Raw genomic sequence first — 18,430 nt, 5'->3', positions numbered from 1 at the left:
CGGGAGCCAGGTCCAGGCAGTTCCTGTCCCTCCAGGTGCCGCTGCTTTGCCAGGTGCCCCGTTCGCGTCCGGGCTGCAAACTGCCTCGTCGGTGCGAGTCTGAGCGTTTCCCTCTCCCGCGAGGCCTTGTGGGTGACTGTGGCGTGTGGTGCTTGACAAAGTGGGGACGTGGCGAGGTCCATGGTGTCTGTCGCGGGAGGCGGGAGGCGGCCCGTCCTTGACCGCCAGCCGGCCTGCGGGGGAGCCCAGGCCCGCCCTGCGCAGCCACCCCGGGGCGCTCGGCCCGAGCCCCGCCTGCTGAGAGCGGCACCTCTGCGGTGCCCAGGGACAGGGGCGCAAAGTTCGCTGCAGTTCAACTCCCCTCGAGTTGTACTGAAGGGCAGTTCTTAGGAGCTCCCGTTCACCAAGTCCGTGACCGATAGCGCACCTCCCCGTGGCGCTTTAAAGCGAGTTCACCTACCCGACACCTTGGTCAGGCCGCGTTTTCCAGGGGCGCTCGGGGGAGAGCGCTTTCGTCCCCGCTCAGGCCCCGAGGACTGGTGTCTGTGGCTCAGGGAGCCCACGTGGCACAGCTGCAGGCGCCGGCCTGCGGGAGATGGCGGGGCGGCTCACGGCCCACTGGGCCATCACGGAGGGAGGCAGGCCGTGCTGCGGGGACACCCTCGTCAGACAACGCGCCCCGGGACTCACCCCGGAGAGCCCAGGCGGCCCTGAGGTGGTGCGGGGGCAGCAGCGCTGCGGCCTGGCCTAGATGGGACCGCGGGGCAGGGCAGGAAGCTGCGGGCCTCACCAGAGCCCCAGCTCAAGGGGGCCTAGCATGTGCTGCCCCCTGGGATGGGGACCATGGGGGCTCCTCCTCGGCCTAGTGGCTCTGCCGACCTCTGCGCCTGAAACGGGCAGTGTCACTCACCAGTGAGAAATCGGGAAGAAAAGCCCTGCATTTCCCATGGTCACGTGCCCAGTGTAGCCTCTGAGCCCTGGAAGGATTTCTTTAACGGTAGGTTCTCACATTGTGTTTTCCGTTCCAGGTGCCTCAGCACCCCTCACAGACAAGACTGTCCCGCTGGTCTGCGGCCCCATGTCCTAGGCCAGGTGTCCATACGTGCACGGGCCTGTGTGGGCCCCCCTGTCCAGTCCTGTGGCCTGTTTGTCGGTTCCTGATCTGAAAACAAACTGCCTTACTTACAGGCTGTGGCCAGAAGCTAGTCGTTGAAAGGACAAGCCGCTCCTGTGTCCTCTAAGAGTATCTGCTCTCCTTGGCCACCTGCATGTGACGCTGAAGCTGCCAAACCCTGAATCTGGCAGCACTTAGCGTAAAAACTTCTCCCCAGAAAGCTGGCACAACTTTTGTTAGAGCTGTCTTAGGTGCTTGATAGTTTTTAAATGCGATTCTAAATACTGTTTTTTGAAAGAACTATTTTCTATGTATTGGTTGCTGGTTCTAGAAAAATAACATTGATTTCTATAAAATGATTTAATCTATCAATTCTGGTAAACTATTGATTAATTATTAATCTGAGTCTATTGGATTCGGTGTAGATAATGACATCATCAGTAAGCAATGACAGCTCTGTTCCTTTTGATTCCTGGACCATTTATTTCTTTCCCTGGTCGCTGAGCCAAGGCTTTCCAGTCAAACATTAGGGAGAAGTAGTGACTGGGACGTATTTCTTTTGTTGCCAGTGCGAGAGGCAGATCTTGGAACATCTCATCAGTCGTATGCCGTAAGTTTTCATAGAACCTTTCATGTAGTAGGGAAGAGTCTTTCCTTATTTTGCTAAAAGTTGTTTTTAAATCATGAGTGTAGTTTTAAGATAATTTCTGCTAAATCTATTGAGATGAGTTTCCATCTTTAAATTTTTCTTTTTTAATATTTTAATATGATAAACATAATTTGTGGACTTTCTAATGTCAGACCTACCATGCATTTGGGGGCTGGGGTGCAGCCTTCCGTCCTGCGTTCTGCGTCCCACGTGCTTGTGTCCGGGAAGCTCTGCGTCAGCTCAGCCCCTCACCTCGCTCTCCTGGCCTTGGTATCGTGACCAAGTGTGCTGACACGTCTTCTCCTGCAGCTCCTCTAACGTGTTTTGTTGAACTTGTAAGGATCTGTCTGTGTGACAGTGACACAGTGGGGGGTCACATGAGCCTGAGCTGTTTGCTGTGGGGAGATGTCCAGCAGAGGTGACTTCTTTCATTGGTTCATAGGTTCTTTAAACAGGGGTCATTTAAATCGTGGACAGGAAATAGTCAGAAAACTCGATTTCAGGCTTTTTATTTCTTCCTGAGTCATTTTGCGAAGCTGTGGCTCTTGAGGGACACGTCAACTCTGCCTGAGTGTCCAGACGCGCTCACAGACGCTGGCTCGCTTCCCGTGTCTCCTACAAGGCGAGGCTCTTTCCCTCCCTGACGCTCAGTGCTCCGTCCTCAGTCCTTCGGTGTCCAGAGGGTTTGTCAGCTCCCATCATTGTGGCCACACCCGCCCGCCCCCGGGCTCACTGGCTCTCTGCTGCATGACGTTCTTCTGTTTCGTTAGTGCTCCTGGACTCGATTTCCTTCCTCCTGCTTTCTTGGGTTTTTATTAGCTTTACTTCTTGACGTAGATGCTTAATGCACTCGTTTTCAGCTCTTTTTTCCTTTTTGCTTGTGTGCAGTTGAAGCTATAAATTTCCATCTGAGTTCCACTTCAGCTGCATCCCAGAAGTTTTCATATGTAGTATTTTTGACAGAGTATTTTTTAATTTCCACTTATTACAAAGTTATTTCTTACTTTACAAACATGTTTGAATTTTCAGTTATGTCCTCGTTTATTTTAGCTTAACTGGTTGTTGTCAGAGAACGTGCCCCTTGTTTTTCAGCTCTGTGAACTGTCACCCAGGTGCCGGGCCCGGTGGCGACTTGATCTTTCCACACTTTCTGCGTCCGCTTGACAAGGACTCGGGCTCCGAGCTGTTGGCAGCAGCCGTCCATCTTTGTCCGTGAGGGCACAGTGGTTACTCCTGCTTTCCGTTAACATGTTCTCTGCCTTTTCTCACAGTTGTTCAGAGTTGTATTAAAATCTCCCAGCAGTATTGTGAAGTTGTCTGCTTTCCCTTGGAATCCTATTTTTTGTTTTATGTATTTTTGTGGCTCTGGTATTGGGTATGTACAAATTCAGATTGTTGTATGTTTCTGCTGAATTAAGCATTTTCTCATTATAAAGTGACTTTCTTTATCTCTGCTGAAGCTTTTTGCATTAAATTCTACTTTGGTTTATGTTAATATAGCAATGCCAGCCGGCTTTAATTCGCTTGGCATGTCTTTTTGTCTTTGTACTTTCAACTTCTCTGTGTATTTATATGTTTATATATGTGTGTGTGTGTGTATATATATCTTATAAATAACAAAATTTAATTTTTATCTACTCTGATAATTTTGACTAGTGCATACACAATTATTGTAACACATTTTTATTTTAAATCTACCATTTTATTTTGTGCTTTTAATATGACTTACCTTTCCTGCATATTTCTACTTTCTTACCATTGTATTTATTATTTTTTTATAATTTCACTTTTTTTCTCTAGTAGTTTGGAAGTTTATAAAGGGTTTCTGTTCTTTTATAAGGTTGGTGCAAAAATAATGTCCGATTTCGAGGTCTATTTTAAAAATGAAAAAGCCCATGATTACGAATATATTTATTTGTTAACACAACCTTCTTTGCTTTCTAGAACCTCATTTCACCTGTCAGCTAGCTTATAAAGGCCACGCTTGTAAAATTCTTTAGGCTTTGAAGCAAAGTATGAATCCAACTCATTTTCAACCTCTTCTCTTGATGTCAGCCTAAGACCATCAAAATGGTTCTGTGGTCCCTGAAAGAAGGGATAATCAGAAGGAGCAAGGCCAGGAGAACATGGAGGGTGAAGCAGTATTTCCCAACCAAGCTCCTTCAGGAAATTTTTGGTGAGTCGAGCTGTGTGAGGATGAGCATTATGGTGATGGAAGATGACACCTTTTCTGTTGACTAAGGAGGGTCACTTTTGGTTCAAAGCTGCTTTCAAACGATGAAGTTATTCACAGTAAAGATTATCAGTAATTGTTTGATTGTTGTCTAACAGTCCGTAATGGACAATTCCTTCCGTATCCCACCATACACTCAACATGATCTTCTTTAGGTGAAGTCCTCCTATTGGTTGGTGAACTCTTCTTCCTCCTTGACTGATCCACGATCGGCGGCGTGTAACATTTTGGTAAAGGAACTGCTTCTCAGCACCTGTAACAAGCCGACTTAAAAATGGTGCCTGAAGGTGCCGCGAAAGCAATGATTCACAACAAGCAACCCCTGTTGTAGGTTCTCTGGAGACGGTTCATGTGGGACCCTTTTTCCAGCTACTGGAACCTTTCCAATCCTTTTCAGTTGGCGTAGCACGGTCGTGTGGGCTCCGTTACATTGTTCTGTGAGTTTCCCAGAGGTAATGGTGGGGTTTTCTGTGACAGCAGCTTCCAACACCACAGAATCAAGTTTTTTTTGAACGACCCTCTTTTCCAACACCACAGAATCAAGTTTTTTTTGAACGACCCTCTTTTGGCTCGTTTTTCAAACTGAAATCCTCACTTCAGAAATGGGGAAACCACCTCCTGCAACTTCTTTCAGTTCACTGCGTCATCCCCACAAGCGTTCTGAATAGACTTTGCTGCTGTGCTTGCGTTGGCACCTTCATGAAACCCACGGAGTAAAACGTGTCTGCTGTGGTCTCTGGATGGGACGAACACGGGTGCAAACATTGCGGACGATTATGAGCACTACTTTGATCGTCTGATAAAGTAAGGTATAAATTAGTCCCTGTGACATCAGAAAATTGTAAGAAGAGGCACAAGTTTAATAAATGCATCTAAAACTTCCTTTTACAAAAGTCAGACATTCCTTCTGCACCGACCGTTTCCATCAAAGTCAAAGTTGACCGTTCCCATGACACACCCCTCCCGTGTCACTGTCTTCACCACCCCGACCTTACGCCGGCTTTGCTGTTTATTTTCACTCCACTTACTCTTAAACCCCACAAATACTGTTTCCGCATTTTCTATTCATTTTGGTTTATCCATGCTTTCGTTTTTCCTTTTGTCTTACATTTCAGACCTTCCATGTACAGTAATTTTTCTCCTGTCAGAATTTATTATTTAGCTTTGTTGAGTGCTGATCTTTATTAGGGACTCTAGATTTTCGCTTGGCTTGCCTCCTTGAAAAATGGTTTCACCCGTGTATGGATTTCCACTTCACATTTATTTTACTTTCCTTTGGCTCCGTGTTGTTGCTTAGTGGTCGCCTTTGCAGCCTTTCCTGCCGTGTGTGCCCCGCCCTCCCAGCTGCTTCAGCTTCGCTCTTCCTGGTGGTCCTGCCCTCAGCTGCAGCGTCTGCAGAGAGGGGTCCTCTCGCATAAGGCCAGGGGTTCACTGGGCCTCCTGAGTCAGCAGACAGCTTTCTTTCCTTCATTCCAGAAAGATCCTGTCATCACCTCTTCAGATACTGCCCTTGTTACAGAACCCTGGGCTGCTCCAATTGAAACAGAACCCACGGGCTGTTTAGTTAGGGGCCCGATTGCCCGCCGCCAGAATTATGACTCAATACCAGAGTTTGGTGAAAAGAAAAAGAATTGTTTATTTAATAGTTACATAGATTTAGATTATTTGCGGATTTCTACCATTAAGTCTTACGTTCCTTAAAGCACACACACACATATTTCTGCTTCCCCCTACCAAACCAGGCTAGTTTTAGAAAAGTCAGAGATACTGTTTCCCTACCTCCTAGACACAGTTCAGCTTTACCGGTAGCTGCCAATCATTCGATTCTGATTGGGGAGGCCTTTCTGTGTTGTGGTGCCCGCCAGCTTTTAATCCAGAACCACGTGAATTCCCAGCCTTTCCTTTCCAAAACCACAAAGGTATTCCCCCTTCTCCAAGCCGCAAGGTGTTCTCCAAGCTGCATGGTGTTCCTTCCTTTCCCAAGCCGCATGGCGCTTCCTGTTTCTAATCCGTATGGAGAGCACCTTCTTTTCAAAGCACCATGGTGTGTCTCCTTAAAATGTCTGCCACTTATTTTTTAAATCCCTGACTGCATGCTCTGACGCAGTGGGTGTGGTACCCAGTTCTGACCATTCACAGAACCTCACACAGGCTCTGTGTGCTCTTTCCGTACCATCCCCCGGTCCAAGACCCCTCCCATCTTCCTGGGCCTTGGATGCATCAAAGCCATTTTGCATAACAAAGACACCAGCCACCAGCCTCAGGCGTGTGAAGGCATCCTGAAAGCTGCTTCCTTTTCCGCATCCCCCAGCCTGCAGGCTCTGGGGGTTTTTGTACACCTCCGTTCTGTAACACCCTTACCCCATTCTGTCTCCTCTCTTTTGGTGACATCAAGCCAGTTTGTTGATGTCCTCGCCATGCCCTTGGTTCCTCCCTTTCTTACTTCCATCTTCCCACCTTTTTGCCTATAGGCCCCATTCTAGACGTTCCTAGCAGCCGGTTTCCTGTCCCTCATGGCATCTTTGGGAGGGTCTCATCAGTGGTAAAACAATCAATTCCTTAGTTCAGTTACTGACTTTTAGCTATCACATTCCATTGTTCTGTCCCGTCAATTACTTCATTTTCATATTTGCCTGTTCCCTGCAGACAGTTTTCTGATTTTCCTGGTGCGTTCAATTCCTTCGTAACCGCTGTGCCCTGTGTCCTGTGTCCTGTCTGACACCCTGACCACCCCCTTTCTGCTTCTGCCTCTGGCTGTTGCCCCGGTGTACTGTTTCACTCCGAGCTGTGTGGGGGTTGTCGCTGTGTTTTGGGGGGCCTGTTTGGCCTCTTCATTGGAAACTGTATTTGAAAAGCTAGTTATGGAAACCACTGGAGATCCAAGTGGAAGTGTGTTTTCCAAGGCACATACACTTGCTTCGGCGGCATATTTGGAGGGTCCACATTCAAGATTCTCAGCCTCCGAATCATGAAGGAAGCCTGTGCCCGGCCTGGCCCCCAAGTGCAGGCCCCTGGGCTCCCGGCTGTCCCTCCAGTTGCGGTGTCACACTGGGCCACTTGTCAGAGGAGGGGGACTTGGGGGCCTCCGCCCGTGACAGGCTGTCTCTGGCTTTGCTCCTGTGGGGAGTCCAGGCTCTGGCGACTGGCAGGTGATCTCAGGAGAAGGCGCCTGGGACCACCTGCCGCTCTGGCATCTAGAAAGTCTTCACTATCTAGTCAGTTAGTTATTTCTTTTAAGAATTAAAAAAATAAGTTTACATGTCATTTCTTATTGTTTCCAGTGGAAATTGGGTTCTAATAAAATAGCCTACTATTACCAAGATCACAGCGCTTTCCTGCAATTTTTATATAAAGAAAGTTACACACATTTCAAGAAATTTTCTGATTAACTTCCACAGCACTTCTTTCCAAGGGTAAAATTTTGACTTCCCAAATGAGATAAAACGGCATCTGTCCCATTTCTGTTAAATGGCAATTTAATAGTAAAAGGGTTTTGATAAAAGTTCTCATGAAAAAGGCTGAGAGTTCCTTTTTCTCAGATTAGGATCTGAAGTCCCTGTGGGAGGGATGCAGGTGAATGATCTCAGGTGGGCTCTTCCTGAGGAGTCTGACTGCCCTGGGGCTGCTTTACCTGCTGTGACCGGCGCCACAGGTTAGAGTTCAAGCACAGCCGGCAACATGGGGCCTCCGTGGGTGGCCCAGCACATTTTAGGAAAATACAGCTCAGATTTAGTCAGGGTCCAAGTTACCCCTCAGACATGTCCAAAGGGCCACCAGTACAACAGTGTCACCTTCTGAAGGTAACCTGTGCTGTCTCGCCTTGGTGAACGTTCCCGAATGCACCGGGCCACGAAGACAGTTTGCTTTGTTTTCTGACGTGACCGTGAAGCTCCCAGCCGCCTCTGGCTCTGTGACCACGGAAAATGGCCAGGGACTTCCGCGTCACTTGGATCGGGTCTCTGGATCACAACATCACAGCTGCTAAATCAGCAATATAATGGGTGGAGAACGCTTCTGGTACTAGCACTTCAGGATCTATTCCTCTGACCTCAGAGTGGTAGGGTCACTGTACTTTTGTTCACGAATGTTACTATAAAGTACAAGTTGAACTGAGGTCTTTGTTTTCAAATTCTGTAAAATTAAAACATTATGAAAAGTAAGTTATATATAATTGCTCTGTAAACTAAGTGTTGGAAGTTTGCGCTTCTAGAGATTTTTAACATTAGAAAGCTACTTACCACACTAACCCTGGGTCACAACAGGCAGTAAGTGAGAGTGACGTCATCCTGCTCGGTGTGGTCTCGGCAGAGACACCCCCTCAGTCGGTCACGGGCATCGTCGGCTGCAGCTCTGCGTGGTTGCCACCAACCCAGCGTCACCTACATTCCTTTTCAGTCTCCAGCAGGCACCGGTGTGCGCCACAGCGCTTCATGAAGTAGTGAGCTGTCGCCACTCCGCAGCGTCGGTGGTTTATTCAACTGTCTGTCCTTCGTGACTGGAAGGGAAGGACACGGGAAAATGGGGTCAGAGAGGAAACGCAGGGGAACGAGGTGCAGGGCGGCAGCAGGGTGACGGGTGTGCACGGGGGCACATGGAAGTTGGGACTGGCTGCGGGCTCTGGGGGCGGCTCCGGCCGGGGCTGAGGCTCGGGACAGCACCGCCCCGGTGGCTCTGCCCTGCCCCTGGATCCCCGCCGCAGCCTCGCCTCCCAGAGCTGCCCACCCAGTGGGAGCCACGGTCCGAAGACTCGCACACACGTGCATAAGACACTGCGCCGCCTCACTGCTGGTCACGCGTGCTCACGCACCGCCCACGCGGAGCCCTGGCCTTGCCGCAGCCGGCTCCCTGCGCAGGCCTCTCTCTCCGCACTTCCCTTCCCGCCGCTGGCTGTCTGCTCCTCGCAGCCAGCCGGTCACAGGCCCCGGCTCGTGTCTCACTGAAGCCCTTCCCCGTGGGAAAGCGTCTCACTTGCTCTTGTTATGAAAGGAAGACCCATTTCAAATATTCGTCCTGGTGGGACACAGCATGGCCCTCTGCCCCACGGGACAGTGGCAGCAGCCCCCCTCTCTTCCCACCCAGCATCACAGACCATGAGTAGCCCCTTCACCTCCCCCCAGGCGTGTTCTGGGGTGTGGAGAGGTGTGTTGGCTTAAAGCACAGTACATTCACTTACTGGAAGTCTAAAATTCGATGGGACTTTATGTAAAGTTAAAGATACCGCGTGTAAGTACATTTGTGTGGCAGCCGTGAGCATGGAAGCATTCACAAGGCGGGACCCCACTAACCAGGCGATGGTTTTATCTGGCAGTTTGCGCGTGAACTTGGACATGGGCAAGGCGGCCTACGGGTGGATGATGATGCGGGACGAGAACATTCCCGGCACCGTCGTGAGGACCAGCACCATCCCAGAGGAGCTGGGTCGCCTGGTGTACCTGCTGACGGACAAGACAGGTATCATGGGCAGTCGTCTGCCTGCCTCAGGGTGACCTGGGGGGCGGGGGGGTGTGCATGTGTGCACAACAGTATTGATTCCTCGTTAGAATTTCTAGACTCGGCTCTGGAAAACTGACACACAGCTCATCTTCATTTTCTAAACTGCACGTTATCAGAATTAGCAAAATATTAAATGTTTCTGTGTTTTGGATTTTCTCGGCCGTATGCGGTTTCTGCCTTGTTTAACTGTCTTTTCCCACCTCTCCACTGGCGTCTGAAGAGCAAAAACTGCTGTGTGTCACAGGGTGACACCGGTGAGCTGTTAGGGAAAATAAAACTAAGGTACGTGACCCTGACGTTCTAACAGTGACGGTCTCCTAAGGAGCCTTCTGCCGGTGACAGATCGCATCATAAGGCTTCACGCCCAAATTCTTTCCGTCCTTATTTTGATTTTTTTCTTTTTCCACCAAAGAATTCTTGTCAGTCCATAACATATTAGGTACAAAACAAATGGAATCCAGCACTATAATAAAAGCCATACCTTAGAGTTGAAATCCCCCCTTGATTTACTGACTTATGATTTAAATTCCAAGTAATTATTTGTGAATTGGAAATTAAATATTTGTATAAATGGTAAAGAAAATATGTCTGAAATAAATTTCAGCATTTTAAATACGGTACTAGAAAAACCCTCCCTGTGGTCAGAAAGAAGACAGAGAACCCTCCTGACAACAGCTTACTCCAGCCACTGCAGCCGGGCGGCAGCTGGGACACGATGAACAGCAAGAAGGAGGAACGAATGTTTGTGGGTGCAATGACCAGCCGAGGAAATCACAGCTGGAACAAGCAGTCTGTCCGGTGGCAGGCACCAGCCGAGCGGCAGGGAGCCCCTTCCCTGCAGAACAGATGCAAAAACAGCCCGTTCCTGGAGCCTGAGTCCTCACAGAGCGTGCCCCCTGGGCCCGCGGGCTGCTGAGGGCACATGTGCCCAATGACTAGACATCACTGAGGAACGGAAGAGAAGCCCCGTGCGTTGAGACCCCCTGTGTCACGGCAGCTCAGCCAGGCCAGTGTTGGGCTGTGGTTCCCCTTCGGGCGGACACGCGGGCTGAGGAGGCAGGCGGCGCTCCTGGATCAAGAGTCACTGGAAACGGCAGCCTGGGGCGGAGGGGCCTTCAGAGTCCCTTCCCAGCTGCATCGAGCTGGTGGGAAGAGGTTTAAAGAATAAATCTGTGACAACATGGAAAGCAAGCAAACAGATCAGAGGATCCAGAGGTGGAGCTGTTTTCGGAAATAGTTTGAGAGCAGCCGGAGCAAAGCGGGCCCAAACCCAGAACGGTTCTGTGGCGTAAGAGGAGAAATGCTGAATGCACAGCCGACAGGTGCGTGGGGCAAAGTGTGCGGAGTCCTCCCGCCCAGCGTTGACAGCAGCCACCCAGCTTCCCAACCAGTCAGCCTGGACGGCGTTGACAGATACGATCGGAAAGCAAGAAGCACCAGCAGAAATCCAGGCACCAACATGAACAAGCGCACTGCTCCCAAAGAAAACAGGTCAGTGGCTTTTACAAAGAAATCCAAAAGAACTGGCCCTGGCCAAGGTTGCGGGTTCAATCCCCTGTCAGGGCACATGCAAGAATCAACCAGTGATGCATCAGTAAGTGGAACAACAAATAATGTTCTCTCTTTCTCCCCCGTTTCCTCCCTCTCTCTAAAATGAGTAAGTAAGAATTTAGGAAAAAACCATCAGGAAAATGTTTGAATTTTCCAACAGTGTGCAAAGCCCCCTGGGCACACTGCGCCTTGCCTTCCTGCCGGCCCCCGCCCTACACAACCCCCAGCTGCTTCCTGCCTCAGCGCATTTGCTGCTGGACTTCTACGGGGACTGGCCTCGCTCGCTCTGCATCGCCTTGGCCAGGGTCAGGCACATTGTAGCCGGTGTCAGTGCATCCTTCCTTGTTACTGCTGACGGGTGCTCCCCGCACGGACACACCCTTGGTCAGCTGGCAGACGTGAGAGCTGTTTCTGGTTTTCGCCTCTTCAGAGTCAGGCTGCTGGGAACATTCAAGGTTCTCACGAAGGCAATTAGGCAAGACTGTGTGTGACGCAGTCTTTATATAGAAAATCCCAAGGAAGCTTCTAAAAATGTATTAGAGCCAATAAGTGAGTTCAGTAAGGTTCCAAGACACAAGGTCAAATAGAAAATGAATTGCATGTCTATACACTAGCAATAAACTGTAAAAATAGAACTACGTGAACAATTCCATTTAGTATGGCATCAAAAAACAAAAATAGTTCATAGTGTTAAGATGCAACAGCAATCTCCAAATTGATCTATAGCTTCTACACAACCCCTTTCAAAATCCCAGCTACCTTAGTTGCAGAAATTTGACAAGCTGACCCTAAAGTCCATAGGGAATTGCAAGGGTCTAACCTGGTACCAGTCCTGGAACAAGAGCAGAGTTGGAGGACTCACACACCCTCGTTTCCAAGCTGCAGTAGCTGTGACAGTGCAGCCTGGCAGGGGACAGCCCTGCGGTCAGGCCCCGGGGTACGTCCTCCGCATGTGGTCAGCTGGTACCAACAAGGGGGCCCAGGCCTCCCGTGGGGGAAGAATGGTCTTTGCAGCAAGTGGTGCTGGGACACCACCCAGCCACATGCAAAAGGAGAGCGCACTCACCCCGACCTCACACCGTGTGCCCTGGTGAGCTCAGCGCAGGTCGGCACAGAAATGTGCGTCTGACATGGCTCCGTCTTCAGAAACTGTTCTAAGTTTGCTTTCCATTCCATTCTTCCCAGCTCTGTGACACGCCGAATAAGGGCCTTTTAGGTACCCACCTAAATACAAAGCTTGGTAAGCAACCCCAGAGGAGAAGGAAATAGTTCAAACCTGGGCCACAGGGATCTTCTAAGTGATTTTAAACTAGATCTGTAAACACAGCGGTGTACTCACCGCTTTACCTCTGCTCGTGTGTAGCTTTGCTCAGTGGGGTTTTGTGCACGTGCAGAATGACCAGCGGCCTCTGCAGACGGCAGCAGGAAGCCGAGTGTCACGGCGTGGTTGGAGTTGGGACTCTTGGAGCTTGAAGTACTGTCACCAGGCGGATGGAGGACAGCTCGCTCATGTGATATATTGGCACAGCCGTCACTCCGCAGCCTCAGATTTACGGCTGGAAGTCGTGCCGCGTGGAGTCATTGTGGCGACGTGCCTCTGGTCTGGGGAAGCATCTGGTGTCCACAGGATTTACTGCCTCCTGGACGCCAGGGTTTCATCTTCTGTCATCTCACGGAAGAGATGCTCCGGAGTCAGCCATCCATCATGTGACTCAGACACAGGACACTTTCAGCCCGAGACAAACTGATGGACCCAGGAGCAGGTGGCAGGCGTCATGCCTCCCGACCGAGGGCCTGTGGCGCCCGTCTCTCTGGCCTCTGTCCTGCGCAGTTTACCGCGGGCCTGGGGCCAGTGGACTGCGAACTGCACTGCGCCCAGGGCGGACCGCAGCACTCAAGACCGTGGTCGGTTCCTCGGCACGCCGGGCGCAGGGAGGGACGAGAGGGAGCCTCGGGGTCAGGCAGCAAGACGTCACCTGGGTCCGCACTGAACCAGGCCAGGGGCCCGGCCTCCAAGGAAGCTGGGAACCACGGCCCTGCAGCCGGACGAGGGTGTGTGCGTGGGGCTGCGTGTGGGAGCGCGGGCGGGTGCTGGCTGTTCTCTCTCTGTCGTTCCAGCAGTCACTGGGGGACAGAGTGAGTGGCACTGGAGTTCCTGTGTTTTGTTTCTCCGATTTGTCATGGGAGTTTCCTGCTATTTGGCGCCGGCTGCAGGTGTGCCTGTGCGTGCACCCCTCCCCCCCACACAGCAAGTGTGGTGCCCGCGCGCCACGGGCGTCTCCCAGGCGCCGTGCCCCACGTTAGGTGGTGGTGATGAGAAGAGGACCTTGACAATGACAAGACATCTAAAACCAACCTCCTTCTCCAGATCATCTCACTAAAGCCGAACGCCACAGAGGCCGCGGGAAACAGGGATCGGGTGCTGCTTCACGGCGCTCTGCAGCCGTGTGAAAGCCCAGCCCTCGTCGTCACGGGCTGTTTCTGTCCACAGCTAGGGTCCCTCAGCCTCGGTGACCGCGCTGTGCGCAGTGAAGCACGTGCAGAGAAGCCCGGGCCAGCCACGCGGGACCCGTGACCACATCAGTTCTCTGAAACCAGGCAGCAGAAGTTGCACCCCCCTCACAGCGCATTTTAGATGAAGCGACGCACAGAGAGTGCGTGGGGTCTCCCTCCGGAGTCCCGAGATGCCGAGCGTCCTGGCGCACCGGGGTCTGAAGCTGCGGCGGCGCCTCTGAGTGCTTGCTTGGCGGCTGCCTCACAGCTGCTCGTGCGTCTTTCCGGGAGGAAGCCCAGACCACGCGCTCCCGGCGAGGTGGCCTGCTCGTGCACCCCGCGTGCTGCCTGCCTCAAGCCCACGCTGGTGTCCGGTCCCACGGACCCGCCGTCCCCGGGAGCGACCACCTGACCGCCGGGATACGCCCTGCGTCTGCCCAGAGGCCAGTGTGCCCCGGCCACGCCTCCCCGCCGCTCGCCTCCTGCTCTCCTCCCGGGGGTTAAAAGCACCTGCTTCTGTCAATGAGAAATGCTTCATTTTTCAAAACAGGGTTTTTGAGACGTCTGCACACACTACGTTGGGGCTCGCTGTCCTGCTGGGCAGGCTTCTGTGTGTCATCTCAGAGCTGTGACTCAGGGTTGCGGCTTCGTGCCGGTCTCCTTCCAGGTGGGCCCGGCTGCGTGTGCACCAGCAGGTCTGGGCTGGGGCCCTTCACACCAACACGGCCACCGCACGGGGGCTGACGTGCTCACTAGTAAAACGAGAATGGTGGCGGCCAACAGCTCAGGACACGTGTCCCGGAGTAGCTGGTGGTGGCGGTAGAGGCGTGTTGGGGAGGACGGAAGGTCCCGGTCTCGCTGACCCCCCGTGTGCGTTTACGTTCGGTCGCAGGGACCCTCACCCAGAACGAGATGGTGTTCAAGCGGCTGCACCTGGGCACTGTGTCCTACGGGACAGACACGATGGACGAGGTCCAGAGCCACGTCAGGAGCTCCTACGTGCAGGTGAGCACTGGCCCCCGTCCTCCTTTGAGAACCAAGGAGCCGACTCGGGCCCATTTTAATAAGCGTTGCCACCCTGTAGAGCCAGACAGGGCAGGGTGGCCTTGAGTCAGTCTGCTGTACGTTTTCCTGGGGAACGACCTGTAAAAACTACTCAGCTGAGATCACATGTTGAGAATGCTAAGCAGAATACCTCGTCTCATGTGTCGGAACAGCCCGTCCGTTTTTCTTCAATTAATAAGACTCTCTCGTACATTCTTTTGGTTTTTCACCTTTTCAATAAACAAAAGTAGAAAGCTAGGCTGGGAGCCCAGCCCGCCTGCTGGGCCCGTCCGTGGGCACCGTGCACTGCGGGCCTGTCCTCTCCTCCCCCCGGGGCTTTCCCAGTGACTCGCACACGTCCCATCTTCCCCTCCTGCGTGCCGCGTCGCACAGGCTGGACGGACGCACGCGTGGGGCCTTCCGCCCAGACACAGCTTGGGTGCGCAGCCTGCCTGGGTGCCGAGAGCGCCTCCCCCGGCAGCGTCCCGGTAGGCGCGAGCCGCACCTCTGCGATGCTGACCCGTGGAAACAGCCTGCCATGCACATGTGTTTGGTCCACCAGTGTTTACATACTCGCACACGCAGACCTGAGCGCCGCCTCAGTGCAGGTGCCACTCGTGCAACAGTGTTTGGTCCCCTGGGACGTTCACTCGTGGAGGGAGAGGCGAGGAGGCCTGTCTCCCTGGCCTGGCAATCTGCGTCGGGATTGAAGGTCCCAGGTGGCGCGTGCCGGTTTAAAAATTAATTTCTATTCTCCATGAATATGAGTGTGATTGTACTGGCTCCAAATAAGGAATTTTATAGAAAAATAAAAGAACAGATGAGGCGTGATATGAAACTAGCACCTGTTTAATATTGTTTCCATCTAAGAGGACTTTACATTTTCAGTTTCTCCTGAAAGCTGTCTTGATTTCCTGGTTAGACAGTCCTTCCATGTGGAATTGGCATCACTGCCCATGTTCTTCATTATGAAGATGACAGTCGCCTACTGGTCCCCTCTAATGCACGCGAGTCCTTTATACCTGATTATACGCCCCCACAGGCAGCATTTGGTGACAAAGGGCATAATCCGTAATGGAGTTTGTGTGGAATCAAATTGTGCCGCCGTCGGTAAGCTGGCGCGGTGCGGAAGGGGGACGTCAGGGAGTGGCGCTCGGCGGCGGCGTGGAGCGGCGCGCAGATGGGGGTCTGAGGCTTGCGGCGGGTGCCCGCTGAGCGGGGAAGTTAAACCCTCCGTCAGCCAGCGCTGTACTGTGATGGGCAGAGGCGTCACGGTCCCGCGGCTCTGCCTCCCCGTCCAAGAGCCGCAGGCCGGGTTCCTCAGGAGCGTTGTCACAAGGGGGCCTGAGTGGCTGAGACGGCTGACAGGCCTGTGGGGTCCGGGGCGTGCCCCCCCTTCCCCGAGCAGGAGGTGAGGAGTGGAAGTCACCCGCTGGCTGGGGGCCTCGGCCCCGGACGCAGCCGAGTGTCCCGAGAGCCTAGCAATCCCTGTGCTCAGTGGCCGCTGCTCCAGGAGAATGGGGTGCTGAATGTAGCGGGGGGCAGGGGGTACTGCGTGCGGTTCTTCTGATCCACGGAACGGGGCCCTGACGTTGGGGACGGTTGCGTGCGGGCAGGTCGCTGGGCTCCACAGGGGTCTGTGCCACACTGAGTACAGCGCATGGGAGGCAGAGGCACAGCGGTGGGGGGTCCGTCCGCCCCGTCTTTTTCCCAGGCTCAGCCAGCACCTGCCCCAGGAGAGGGCGGGTGGCAGGACGCCGTCGGGTGCCGAGCGTCACAGCGCCGCCTGGGCGCACGTGCCCTGCGGGAACTCCCGGAGCACTTGGCGGCAGCCGCGTGCAAGCTGGCCCCGGCCCCCCCAGCCAGCGACGGGGCGTCCAGTCCCGCCGCTCTCACCCCGGCGGCGGCTCCCGCGCCCGCTTCCGCGCTTTGTCCGACTGTGGCTTCTGTGTCACAGCTGCACTCGCAGGCCGGCGGGAACAGCACCGGTTCAACACCGCCGAGGAAAGCCCCGTCTTCGGGCCCCAAAGTCAGAAAAAGTGTGAGCAGCCGTGTCTACGAGGCAGTGAAGGCCATCGCCCTGTGCCACAACGTGACGCCCGTGTACGAGTCTCGAGCCAGCGTGACGGGGGAGACCGAGTACGCGGAGGCGGACCAGGACTTCAGCGACGAGAGCCGCACCTACCAGGCCTCCAGCCCCGACGAGGTCAGTCAGCCTCGTAAGGAACCTCGTCCCCCCCGTGGGACTCCTCAGAGCACAAGCCTGTGTTGGTGGGTGGGTGTCATGGGGACCCTGAGGTATGAGCACACGACTTGTGGGGGCAGCTCAGTGACAGTGTCTGAGGCAGGCGTGAGCGGGCGTGAGCGGTAGGCTGTGGCTTCCGCGCCCTCGCGTGTGGTCTGATGCTCCTCACGGCTCAGCACAGCTGGGACTCGGTCACGGGAGAAGTGGGCGAGAAGCCCGCGCTGCCGAGCTCACAGCGGCACCCTCGCCGGGCTCTGTGTAGTGCGGCCGCTGAGGCGGCAGGCGGCGCTCGGCTCCGTCTTCTCTCCAGTGAAGTGCCGGCTCTGCCGATTCCCTTTCCAGTGACTATTGCCAGAATTTTAAAGTAAAGTAATTTTTTATATCTACAGGAAACAGAAATGATAAAATCTTAAATATGATAATTAGTAATATTCAACTTTACATTATTCTTTGACTTTTAGGTTGATAGACATCTGTTATTAGACTAACTTGCCGACTGTACTAATTGGAAAGTCGTAGTGTATTTTATAGGTAGTTTCCTTACCCCCTGACCCAGGAGGCCAGCAGCGCAGAGGGCGCTCGCCCCGCCTTTGCGTCTTTGCGTCCAGAGGCGAGGCCAGGGTCCTGCACACACTGCGCGGTGGCCCCAGAGGTGTAATTGAAAGGGGACACTCAGCACAGCCACACACACACCCGTTTCTCAGCACAGCAAGGTGTAAATTGTCACCTCTGGGCCCCACTACCTGGCTGCCAGCCTGGCGCTTCCCTTCCCGGGAAGACAGCGGCCTCCCCCTCGCTGGTCTCCTCCAGGTGGCCCTGGTGCAATGGACAGAGAGCGTCGGCCTCACGCTGGTCAGCAGAGACCTCACGTCCATGCAGCTGAGGACGCCCGGTGGTCAGATCCTGACCTACCACGTCCTGCAGCTGTTCCCCTTCACGTCGGAGAGCAAGCGCATGGGCATCATCGTCCGGGTGGGTGCTGCGCATCTGCACGTGAACCCCGCGGGCCACTGTCACGGGAGGGGCGGCGTGGCATGAACCCCGCGGGCCACTGTCACGAGAGGGGCGGCGTGGCGTGAACCCCGCGGGCCACTGTCACGGGATGGGCGGCGTGGCGTGAACCCCGCGGGCCACTGTCACGGGAGGGGCGGCGTGGCGTGAACCCCGCGGGCCACTGTCACGGGAGGGGCGGCGTGGCGTGAACCCCGCGGGCCACTGTCACGGGAGGGGCGGCGTGGCGTGAACCCCGCGGGCCACTGTCACGGGAGGGGCGGCGTGGCGTGAACCCCGCGGGCCACTGTCACGGGAGGGGCGGCGTGGCGTGAACCCCGCGGGCCACTGTCACGGGAGGGGCGGCGTGGCGTGAACCCCGCGGGCCACTGTCACGGGAGGGGTGGCGTGGCCTGAGCACAGCTGCTTGCTCCCCTCCCCACAGGAGGAGTCCACGGCAGAAATCACGTTCTACATGAAAGGTGCCGACGCTGCCATGTCTGCCGTTGTCCAGTACAGCGACTGGCTGGAGGAGGAGGTAACCGCACCCTGCGGCACCCGTGCGCCTGCAGATCAGCGAGCAGAGCAGGCGGGACAGTGTCCTTTCGGCGGGAGGCC

The 18,430-nt window shown here is 54.0% G+C and overlaps 1 protein-coding gene across 1 annotated transcript in view; it reads left to right on the top strand.

Moving 5' to 3' along the window:
- The window catches only part of ATP9B (ATPase phospholipid transporting 9B), a 105,701-nt gene that overhangs the window by 69,755 nt on the left and 17,516 nt on the right, over window positions 1–18,430 (top strand). The window contains exons 13-17 of the mRNA XM_090285375.1: window positions 9,305–9,447; window positions 14,426–14,538; window positions 16,535–16,783; window positions 17,633–17,794; window positions 18,258–18,350. Coding sequence (XP_090141501.1) covers window positions 9,305–9,447; window positions 14,426–14,538; window positions 16,535–16,783; window positions 17,633–17,794; window positions 18,258–18,350 — 760 coding nt within the window. The remainder of the gene's footprint in view (window positions 1–9,304; window positions 9,448–14,425; window positions 14,539–16,534; window positions 16,784–17,632; window positions 17,795–18,257; window positions 18,351–18,430) is intronic.

This window comes from Furipterus horrens, unplaced genomic scaffold (genome assembly GCF_987537825.1).
Source record: "Furipterus horrens unplaced genomic scaffold, mFurHor1.1.pri manual_scaffold_8, whole genome shotgun sequence".
Taxonomy (NCBI): domain Eukaryota; kingdom Metazoa; phylum Chordata; class Mammalia; order Chiroptera; family Furipteridae; genus Furipterus; species Furipterus horrens.
The sequence above is the reverse complement of the archived record's forward strand: the minus strand, read 5'-3'. Positions and strand labels throughout refer to the sequence as shown.